General features: G+C 43.7%; 1 protein-coding gene across 1 annotated transcript in view; it reads right to left on the bottom strand.

Moving 5' to 3' along the window:
• Positions 1 to 2,838: 2,838 nt before the first annotated feature.
• Positions 2,839 to 12,227, bottom strand: part of CDK2 (cyclin dependent kinase 2) — a 30,793-nt gene continuing 21,404 nt past the window's right edge. Inside the window, 4 exon segments of the mRNA XM_040341077.1 lie at positions 2,839 to 3,396; positions 6,063 to 6,266; positions 8,866 to 8,967; positions 11,079 to 11,249. Of these exon segments, the coding sequence (XP_040197011.1) occupies positions 3,295 to 3,396; positions 6,063 to 6,266; positions 8,866 to 8,967; positions 11,079 to 11,249 (579 nt within the window). The 3' untranslated portion in view covers positions 2,839 to 3,294.

Genomic DNA, 12,227 nt, shown 5'->3' with positions numbered 1-12,227 from the left:
CACATAAAATATGTCCATTTATAACAAGGTGCAGAATAAACTCTGTATATATATTTTTTGTTTTTAGGTATGTGCGATTATCAAAAAAAAAATTATCCTTCCTTAAGTTGACCAGTCAGTTTGTAGTATTTGTAATGGTTTAAAAATTCAGATAAGAATACCCAAAACTGCCATGCTGCAGTGCTTTAGTGTTTTTCTTGGGATGATGAGAGTCGTTTTGTTTTAGGACAAACATGGCCCAGTTTATATGGACAAGTTTTATTCTCATCAATTTAGTGTAAACCCTTCTCTGAAGAGCATCCCGTTTAGCAAAAATCCACAAAGCACTTGAAGTGTTTTAAGCTCAGCTATTAAGATTGGTATTCAGCACTTCCACAGTGGAGCTGAAGGGCGCTTTAATGAGTTCTAGACAACTCTTTCAGCAAAAATAAAAAATAAAAAAAGCCTGCGAAGGAGGACTTCAAATCTAGAGAATACCTCCCAATGCTCTCTGCAGCTCAATCTTGCTCTTCATTTACTACTCGTAAAACCTGAAAAACGAACTACAGGCCACGCTATTGAAAAGTGACCATTTAAATATTTAAGTGTTTTGGATAGATTATGCGAGGCTCCATTCACATTTGTGCGATTGGCCATTCAACTTTGGATATCAAAGTCACTTGAATGGCACCCATCTCTTCAATGGCACCCGTTGGTGCGACTTGAAGTCGCAGCGACTTTGGTTTAGAGAATGTAAAGTCAGATCAAAGTTGCATCAAAAGTCAATCCAAAAGTTGAACTGCAAATCATGAGACTTAGGAGATGCGCTAATGAGAATGGAGCCCAATAGTTTTTTTTTTGCAATCTGTGTAGTGTTGGGGAATTTGAACAGAAATCCCCTCTAATGCCTAGTACACACGAGAGGATTTATAAATCCTCTGGCGGATTTTGATCTCATGGTTGTACTAACCACGAGATCAAAATCCCTGCGGAATTCCGTCCACGGTGACGCGTCGCCGCGATGATGACGCGGCGACGTGCGCGACGCTGTCATACAAGGACTTCCGCGCATGCGTCGAATCATTACGACGCATGCGGGGGATGGATTCGGACGGATTGATCCGGTGAGTCTGTACACAGACCAGCGGATCAATCCGTTGGAATGGATTCCAGCGGATAGATTTCTTAGCATGTTAAGAGATTTTGATCCGCTGGAAATCCATCCCCGGGAGAAAAAAAACGCGGAAAAATATCCGCTGGATTGTACACACCAGGGGATCTATCCGCTGAAACCGGTCCGTGGATCAATTTCAGCGGATCGATCCTCTCGTGTGTACGGGGCCTTAGACAGATGTCACCAAAACAAGCGTCTCTGTTGGTAGGATTTACGCTCACCATGTGTGACAATTATCATTTGGGATTTCCCATTGCTTTATCGTGGTGACAATGGTCCACAGGACACCAAAGGGGGGGGGGGGGGGCAACTTCCAAATTAGGACAAAGGCTGCAATAAAAGTACTACAAAAGGGCAAGAACTATTCCCCACTTCACCCAAAACTTTCAGGATATACAAGGTTTGCAAGAATCACAAAAGCTGTGTCTGTGCTCTACACTTTCTTTGCAGCATTACATTTACTAAAAAATGAGAGGTCAGCTTCAAAAAGAGAAGCTGCACATACACTGTCTCTTCTGAGTTTAACATTGGACTGAACAGCAGGAGAACACTAACTGCAGGAAATGAGTCACATAGAAATGCATTGTCTCAGAATCTGACCAATATGCAGTAGCCTTAGACATGTGAAACTCACTCAGACTTCAATAGAATAAAACAGGAACCCGCATTTTGTCTAAACATGAAAATTCTAAACTGCAAGCAAAAATTAAAATAGAATGGATGGGTATGTCTTGTGATTTATCTACAATGTTGGCCCAAACGATACACAATAAATACAAAAAGAGGACAGCTCTCATAATGGCTTCAGTAAATCCAACTCAAATGGGTCATGTAAATATACCCAGAAACGGTAAAAATTACGGTTGGCAAAGCACAGAGTTGGATTCCGATAAGTAGCATAAACTTGTTTTGCCCGATTTTTTTTCCTAGTAGATTTGGACCAAAAGTTGTCTGATCAAAAATAAGATGCTGTACAATGACCACAAAATGGAACTGCCAAGTTCACATGTTCAATATCCTTCTCTACCCCACAGAGGTATTAAATAGGTCTAAAACAGCTTAATTACATTGCGGTATTTATAAAACATTTGCATAACAATTCACCCATTGAGAGTGCATGTACATTCATGCGTCAATGGGGCAAGAGAGGAGTGGTATTAGGCCACTTCCTGTGCGGGTCAAAAAGCAGAACTCCGGGCAAAGTTTTTCTGTGCCCGCATGGCACAGGTTAACTGCTCGCTTTGCTCTAAAAAGGAGGACAACAGAGATACATTTACCTTATCCAGTGATCTTCCCCACACAAGACCGCTCCGGCACCCCAGGGGTCTTGAAAATGAACTGTTCGCGACGTCAGCATGCTCACACACAGGAAGTCCACCACTGGACCGCGGGGAATGCAGTTTTCCCAGAAGATCAGGAGTGTATGAATGTTGTACTCACCCCTAGAATAAAACAAGCAGTTGACCCGTGCAGTGCAGGCACAGCCCCACTGCATGGAGGAAAAACATTTGCTCAGAGTTGGGCTTTAAAACCGTAAATACCACATCTGGCCACTAGATGATACTTTGAGCCATCTAGTGGCCAAATGCAGCATTTTCTGTTTAGAATCCATGGAAAAAAACAAACCAAACATTCGCCCCGCACAGGAAATAGCCTTAAAAACCTTTTTATTCCCCCCCCCCCCCCCCCATTCGCACAGAATGGCTGAGTGCATATGCACCGTCATTGGGCAAACTGTTGTGCACCATTTTTTATTTTTACAAATACACCTCAATGTGTCTAGGCAATGAAGTTTGTGGTACACAAAACATATTTTTACAGTGCAGCACAGTTACAAGTTAGTTTATACAAATAAAATGCACAAAGTTTTAGGAACAATAAAAAGTCTGTATTGCTCAAATATAGAAACAACATGAAAAACAGTTGAAAGTGGGAAGGGGGCATACTAGCAGTGTCTAAAATACCTTGTCAGTCGTCTGTACAAAAATCAGTCCTTCCAATAGCCATTTGGATGGACACTGCGGTATAGGGTAATAAATAGCAGGGCATGACACACACCGTATCATTCAAATTAAGTCCCATTTTACATGTCGAAGCAACCAATGCCTTGCCATTACAGATTTTCTTTATATGCCATTAGTCTAATTCAGGTGTGGAGCAGGCCTGCTGACATCACGGAAGAAAGGATGCGTTAGGGCAGCCTTAGCAGAGATCCGCTTATTGGAATCATATTGGAGCATTTGCTAAAAAGGAAGAAAAAAAAGAAAAAGCAATATTTAGAAAACACGCCACATTTTAGAGGACCATACACTACTTATTACTTAAAAGGGAGGAGGACAAGCCTGGGTTGAAAAAAAAAAAAAAAAAAAAGTCAGCCGCTACAAATACTGTGGCGGCTGACTTTTAATATTAGGGCACTTACCTGTCCAGGGAGCACGCAATGTCAGCACCCCAGCTGATCTTTGCATCGACTCCTGGGTGCTGCCGCCACCATTCCTGGTAAGGGAACCCGGCAGTAAAGCCTTCACTGCTGGTTCAACAACTGTGCATGCGTGAAGCGCTGCACATTCCAATAGGCCGGCGGAAGGGGGCGAACTTCCGGGAGATCGGGTCACGGTCCCATCTCCAGAAGCCGCCGGGGGGGGGGGGGGATCCTGTCAGAAAACAGGTCCCCGGTTCCCTCCTCCTCACTGAAAGGTGCCAAAATGTGGCACCAGAGGGGGGAGGAAGCTTATAAAACAAAAGTTCCACTTTCGGGCGGAACTACATTTAAAGTCTGTATAAAATGTTATGTTGTCGCCAACCCTGACCTAAAGTACCATTTAGCCTTTTAGCCATATATAGTTTGTGGCCCCCAGAGCCACAAAGAATATATACCGTATTTATCGGTGCTGCCTTGGAGGGGGCAGATTGTGTACATCAGGGACAATGCTGAAATAGACCGTGCAGTCACCTGATTCTCTCAAAGTCTGTGTATTGCACTTTTAGTGACAACATTGTCATTATGGTTTTTAATACTTCAGGTGTTTGAAGGGTAAAGACCATTATGGCCACATATTTTGCCAAATTTGCCTTGTTTTTCAATAAAGCTTTACCGTGGTTGTTCCTCCTTATACAACTCTTTATTGGGGCGATCCAGCCGGTTCCCCTCTGTGCTGCTTTTTTGTAAATGTTGTTCAGTTGTGGAGGCACCCTGTTCGGGCGAATGGGTAACTGCACTGCCAGTTAAGAATATCCCCAGATTATGGGTTTAGGCCCCTATTTTTATATACTATACAGTTTATTTTGGTGCCATTTGATCACCTCTGCAGTTTTTATTTTTGAGCTATAAAACAAAAACAAAAAAAAAAAAATCTATTTTTTTACATTTCTGCTACAAAACATAAAAAAAATAATCTAAGAATCTTTATAAATTTAGGCCAATGTGTATTCTACTATATATTTTTGGTAAAAAAACAAAAATTCGAATAAGCATATATTGTTGTTTTTTTTGCAAAAGTCAAGGTCCGTACATATGATCGGATATTCCGACAACAATCTTGTGATAGACGTGTTTTGTCGGATAATCCAACCGTCTGTATGTTCCATCGGACAATTGTCAATTTCCAACAACAAAAGTTGGCTGTGCACGCTCTCAAATTGTCTGACAACAAATGTCTTCCGTCTAATTATCCGATCCTGTGTACACAAGTCCGGACTAAAATCCAAAGTACAAACATGCATGCTCCGAACCAATGCTAACCATCAGACAACATTAGCAGAAGTTGTCCAAAGGGTGGCGCTAAACAGCTGAAAAACAACAGTTTCATGTATGCTGGCTGAAAAAGTTCTGCCGTCTGTATGCAGAACAAGTTCAGAGCAAACGCCCTTCTGACAAATGATGGAAGTCAGATCGTGTGTATGAGGCTTTAGTGTGTACAAACTATAGGATATATTTATGGAATTTTTTATTATTATTATTATTTTTTTATTTTTTTTTACTAGTAATGGCGGTGATCAGTGACTTATAGCGTGACTGCGACATTGCGGTGGACAAATCAGAACCAAGCCCAAGTTCACACTTGTGTGAAAACAGACATCGCATGTGACTCACACCTGCACTGTGGTGCCGATCACATGTGGAGTCGGTGCAATGCAAGCTTAGCCATACAATTATATGGCTGAACTCTCATTGGATTGGCAAGAAAATAGTGCAGGACTCCCCCTGCACTAGAATCGGACCGCATGGGTATTCTCACCCATGTGATTTGATTCCTGTGCGAGTTCACAGTTCGCAATGACACATGCAGATGTGTTCACAAATCATTGTATTGACACCTGCAGCGGTTCGCAGAGAGCAGTGTGAACTGCCTGCACGAGAGATGCGTGAATTGGTGCCGTTTCACGCATTGCATATATGTGAACCTAGGCTTAGTGACACTTCTTTGGTAACTAGTGACACCAATACAGCGATCAGTGATTAAAAAAAAAAAAAAAAAACACGAACGGTCACTGTACTAATAAGGCACAGGTGTCAAACGAATCCGGCCCTCCTAGCCACTTTATGTGGGCCTCTCACCTCTCCTGCAGTGGAAGCAGGTCATCGCCGGCGGCGCACGCAACCCAGACCCAGCAGTGTCAGATCACATACTAGGTACGTGATCTGGCACAGAGTGGCCGCCCTGCTGCAGTAAATGTACATGGAGCAACTCACTGGAGTGGACATTAATGTACTTTGTTCTACAAAAGCAGCAGAGGTATATTGAGACAACCCTAGTAATGAGCCATATTTGTACAGCGATATTACACGTTTTCTGAAGTTTCTGCAATGATAACTAAAATACTTTGACGACAGACAGTAAATTAGCACGCACACTAGAAAAGAAACAATTGCATTTTGTAGAACACGATAATGGCTTTTGGCACTTACAGCTAAAAGATCTCTGCCATCTTCATCCAACGGTGGAACCACTTTGCTGAAGTCTTGCCGAGCCCACTTTGGGAAAGTGGATTTATAATCTGGCATAGAAGTAACGCCTGGCCAGGAAGCCTCATCAGGAGTTCCCAGTGTGCGAAAAATACGGAAAAGCTGGTCAATTTCTGAGTCCCCTGGGAACAAAGCTCTTCTGGTGATCTACAAACACAAAAGAAGATCTACTTAAAATTTGGAGTGGCACCGCTGTCTTCCAAACGAAGGTCAATTTACCTATTTTATACACACACACACACACACACACACACACACACACCTATATTTTTTTAGAAGCCATCGTCATATGTTGATAAGCCCCTGTCATGTATGTCCCATTGTGGAGATTTCCCTTCACTTCCTGTACCTTTGCTAAAATAGGAAGTAGAAAGAAATCCATACGATGTGAAGGAATCCCTGGTTTCCAGTGTCATCAAAGCTAGTGTCCCCATTGGAAGATTATAAGTGGTGCTTCCCAATGCTGGCAACTTTCTCTGAGAGAACGTTTGGACAATAAACATGAGGTCAGGAGACACACCGTCATAGCCCTAAACATCCCCTTTATTTACACATAACAGAACATACCACCTGATGCCCCAGAGCTCATAGGATGTGGGTTGAATGACTCGGGGCAAGAACAGCAATGGATTGGTGAGTGAGAAAGAGTGAGGGTACAGAGCCATAGGCAGAGAAATTATAGCAGCTGGAGTTACTGTATTTTATTTGAGCTGCTGGGAAGCGATTTTTTAAACGTATACAACCTACAGCTTTTTGTGTGTGTGTATAAAACAAACAAACACACATCTCTCCCGGGGGTTAACTCTGGGTATAGCGGCTCTGGCACTGCAACTGGCTGGAGCCGCAATGACGTCCCAGCGGTAACTGCACACAGACTAAAGAAACAGTACATGCGCACTAGAGCCAACTGAAGCAATGGCACGTATGTGCTGATGACATTGGCACATGCAGGGGATATCTCCTAAACTGTGCAGGTTTAGGAGTGATATTGGGTAGCTAGAAATTTAAGTTGGGCACATAGATCTGTAGAGTTTTTTTCTCTCTTCAAAGCACTGTGCCCCGTAGCTTTCTCCTGCTCAGTAGCTCTGTTATCGGCCTGATAAATTCTGACAAGTTCTCAGATGGCAGTCTGAAGTGCGTGTGAGAGGTTGCTATAAATATATTAGTCGAAAGCTTGCCGTCTCACAGCAGTGCTCTGCACATTCCTTTTTTCCTTTGCCTATGAGTGGGGGGGGGGGGGGGGGGGGTGTGCCTTTCCTCCAATCAGCTGTCTTGGCTGTATACCAATAATCCACTCCCATTGCTAACCAGGAAGAAAAAAAGGTCTGTAACACTTTGTGCACTTTTTAAAGGATATACACATGTAAAACCAATCTAGGGAGATTTGTTTCATCCATGTGTATTATTTGAGGCCGTTCATTTCATTGGATGTATGTGAAGATTTACATCCACTTTAAGACTCCTTTCACACTGGGTCGGTTTAGAGGCGCTATAACGCTAAAACTGGCGCCTGCAAACCGTCCTGAAACAGCCACTGCTGTCTCTCTAAAGTGAAAGCCCTGAGGACTTTTCACACTGGAGCGGTGTGCTAGCAGGACGGTAAAAAAAAGTCCTGCTAGCAGCATCTTTGAAGCAGTGTGTATGCCACTCCTCCACCGCTCTTGCCCATTGAAATCAATAGGGCACCAAGGCTATACCGCCGGCAAAGCGCCTCTGCATAACTTACCTTTATCCTAAACCAATAGGAAGGTTTTTTTTTTTTTTGGCAACAGCAAATAATCAGGATACATTTATCAATGTCAAGAACAAACAAACAAACAAACAAACAAACAAACAAAGACTTCCTGCTGAAGCTGTTGACAATTGCAAATTTATGGCCTACTTATCTATCTTGACACTTTGTTAAATATTTAGTATGCTATTTTGATAGCAGCCACAAGACTGCCTAATAAAATGATTTTACAAATCATAAGACACTATCCTTTTAAGGTGCATCACAACTGTCTGCTTCAGGCACATTCCTTTATCAGCAGAGCTTAGTACGAAAGCTTGATCACTGTCGGGTGAGCCCTCCCAACCCTTAGGCAAAGGAAGCACTGGGTCACTGCTAGAATATAAAAGCTACATTCTAGTCACACTATGTGGAACAGACAAGGCCTTCATTCTGTACCAACATCTTTCAAATCTCAGCAGATTGCAGTCTTGCGTTTTTTCATCCATGGTTTTCAAATATTTGCCTAATTTTAGATCTATCAGCTGCCCCATCTGTAAAGAGTTGCCATTAAGTATAAAAGCCAAGAATTGAAAACTGCTATAAGATTTTTTATTAGAGAAATCAATTCATCCGACACTTGGTCGAGATCCTTCCGGGTAAATGACCGCACTATATCAAAATAAAAAAAACTTAACTTGGTATTGTCAGGTCACTAGCAAACATAACTTAAACATGACGATTTGTGCCCAAAGATATGGACAAAACCTTTTAAAACAAGATTTGACTTCATATAAAAGTACAAATTGTATCTATCGAAGAAGAGTTCAAGCACTTCAAAACATAGTACAATGTAGTACAGCAATGAAGCTGTGGCCTAATCAGCTAACCTCTATACAGCCATTTCATTGTTATAATAACAGGCTTATATTCTGTAAGGCATTGGCACACAGAAAGGAGACTCTACTAAGGTATAACAGCACTGGAGAAGCAATTTTGCAATAAAAAAAAGATAAAATTTGTAAACATACATACCATTTCTGCAAATATACAACCCAGACTCCATATATCTACAGCTGTTGAGTAGTACTTGCAGCCAAGAAGAATTTCTGGAGCTCTGTACCAGAGCGTGACTACCTGATAAAAGGACAATTGACAGTAATTTTTCAACCCAGGAGTACAAAAATAAAAAAAACAACCCGCCCCCCCTTTCAAAATAAATAAATAAATAAATAAAAATAAATAAAATAAAAACCTGGAAAATCACCATAATAAAAACAAATGATGTTAGTGCAGCAATCTCCCCCGCTGTCTCCTCCACCAGAACACGCTGATCAGCGCGGGTCAGGTAATGGTTTTCCAGCATGCCCGTTTCACAGAAGCTGGTTGTGAGACAGCAGCTGTACACACTGACCGAATGTTGGCTGGTTCAGCAGGATCGTGTGCACCCAGCTTTACCTGTCTGTTCAGACTTTACATTGAGCTGTGCACCCATTAAAGCCTATGTAAAGTTCATCATCTCTTCCTAGACTGACATGAGTGTGAGAGTGCGTGTGTACACGAGTGCCGTTTCAAGCCTATTAAAATAGAGAGTAAGGCAACAAATTAGGGTTGTCCCGATACCGATACTAGTATCGGTATTGGGACCGATACCGAGTATTTGCGGGAGTACTTGTACTCCCGCAAATACCGCCGATGCCTAAATAGAATACTCAGCCCCCAAAATACCCTCCCCCCCCGCCGCCGTCGCTACACCGCATCCCGCCGCTTGGTTAATACGAGCGGGGAACATTACAGCTTTCCTTTGAATAGCTGTAGCGTTTCCCGCCGCGCCGCGTATAGACACTCCCCCTTGCTCGGGTGATCTGTCCAATCCCGAGCAAGGGGGAGTGTCTATACGCAGCGCGGCGCAAATCATTACAGCTATTCAAATGAAAGCTGTGATGTTCCCCGCACGCTGTTTAACCATGTGGCGCAGCAGCATGCAGGTAAAGGGGGGGGGGAGAGATGGCTGCATATGGGGGGGGGACACATGGCTGCATATGGGGGGGGGGGGGACACATGGCTGCATATGGGGGGGGGGGGAACATGGCTGCATATGGGGGGGGGGAACATGGCTGCATATGGGGGGGGGGGAACATGGCTGCATATGGGGGGGGAACATGGCTGCATATGGGGGACCAGGCTGCATCTGGGGGGGGGGGGGGGGGGGGGGACATGGCTGCATCTGGGGGGGGGACGGACGGACATGGCTGCATCTGGGGACGGACGGACGGACATGGCTGCATCTGGGGACGGACGGACGGACATGGCTGCATCTGGGGGGGGACGGACGGACATGGCTGCATCTGGGGGGGGACGGACGGACATGGCTGCATCTGGGGGGGGACGGACGGACATGGCTGCATCTGGGGGGGGACGGACGGACATGGCTGCATCTGGGGGGGGACGGACGGACATGGCTGCATCTGGGGGGGGACGGACGGACATGGCTGCATCTGGGGGGGGACGGACGGACATGGCTGCATCTGGGGGGGGACGGACGGACATGGCTGCATCTGGGGGGGACGGACGGACATGGCTGCATCTGGGGGGGGACGGACGGACATGGCTGCATCTGGGGGGGGGACATGGCTGCATCTGGGGGGGGGGACATGGCTGCATCTGGGGGGGGGGGACATGGCTGCATCTGGGGGGGGGGGGGACATTGTTGCATCTGGGGGGGGGGGGGGACATTGTTGCATCTGGGGGGGGGGGGGGACATTGTTGCATCTGGGGGGGGGGGACATTGTTGCATCTGGGGGGGGGGGGACATTGTTGCATCTGGGGGGGGGGGACATGGCTGCATCTGGGGGGGGGGGGGGACATGGCTGCATCTGGGGGGGGGGGGGGACATGGCTGCATTTGGGGACACATTTAAAAAAAAAAGTAATCGGTATTCGGTATCGGCGAGTACTTGAAAAAAAAGTATCGGTACTTGTACTCGGTCCTAAAAAAGTGGTATCGGGACAACCCTACAACAAATACATCAACTTTTAGTTCTTGTTACTGCCAAGTCACAAACTACTCCACAGAAAACCTGCGCAAAAACAAAAGCCTGTGAACCAATTCTCCTTAGGTAAAAGAAAATAGATTTTACCTATATGACACTGTGGTCATAAATAGTATCTGAATAGTAGAGGTAGTGTTGGATCCATTTTCTAATTTTTTTGAAGAACCTTCTTAGACAAATGATAAACAGTACTTACCTCATGCGTGTAGGTTCTCACAGGCACCCCAAAGGCTCGGGCAAGTCCAAAGTCTGCAAGCTTTATAGCACCATCTGAATTGATTAGTAAGTTTTGCGGCTTCAAGTCACGGTGTAGAACACGGTGCGAATGGCAGAATGCCAAGCCTTGCAATAACTGGAACAGATAACTCTGAAAAAAAATTAACACGTTTCAGAATAGAAAGTAAAAAACATACCAAATCAATTCTAATTAACGAAAACTTGCAAGCAGTGCAATAAAAGTAGACCTAAACCCTTTTACTATGGAAATCTGGTCAGCCCAGCCTTCATGTCCTTTTTCTGAAAATGTTTAATCACATGAAGTCACTAACCAAGAACTAGCATGTATCCACTTTAAACACATGACATTTCAAACAAAGTATTCCAAATAATTGTTGACCTTTATGAGCCATATACTACACTTCGCTTACTTCGAGGGACAATTTATTCTTATGTATTCCTTTGTTTGTTTTATACACTGACATCTCATCCAGCAGGGCCTATTTTCCCTGGTATGTATGTATGTATGTATGTATGTATGTATGTATGTATGTATGCATGTATGTGTATATATATATTTGTAGACGCTATAACTTTTGCGCAAACCAATCAATATATGCTTGTTGCGATTTTTTTTTTTTACCAAAAATACGTAGAATACATATTGGCCTAAATTAAGGAAGAAATTCGTTGTTTTTATATATTTTTTGAGGGATATTTATTATAGCAAAAAAATATAGCTTTTTTTCAAAATTGTCGCTCTTTTTTTTTTTTAGTTTATAGCGCAAAAAAAAAAAAAAAAAGGCAGAGGTGATCAAATACCACCAAAAGAAAGCTCTATTTGTGGGGGGAATAAAAGGACTTAAAATGTTGTTTGGGTACAGCTTTGCACAATTGTCAAAGCGACGCAGTGCAGAATCGCTTGTCAGGAAGGGGGTAAATCCTTCCGGGGCTCATGTGGTTAAAATAATATAAAAAAAAAAAAAAACACATATTCATCATTTCAAACAGATAATTTTTCTCCTTCACTGATGAGCGGGGATGAGGCTGCATTGATGGGCACTAATGAGGCATTGATTGGCACCCCTGGTGAGCACTTTACCGATAATCAGTGCCCCGATTCAGTGTA

This window comes from Rana temporaria, chromosome 2 (genome assembly GCF_905171775.1).
Source record: "Rana temporaria chromosome 2, aRanTem1.1, whole genome shotgun sequence".
In the NCBI taxonomy this organism is placed as follows: domain Eukaryota; kingdom Metazoa; phylum Chordata; class Amphibia; order Anura; family Ranidae; genus Rana; species Rana temporaria.
Note: the sequence above shows the minus strand (reverse complement) of the source record. Positions and strands in the feature narration are given on the sequence as shown.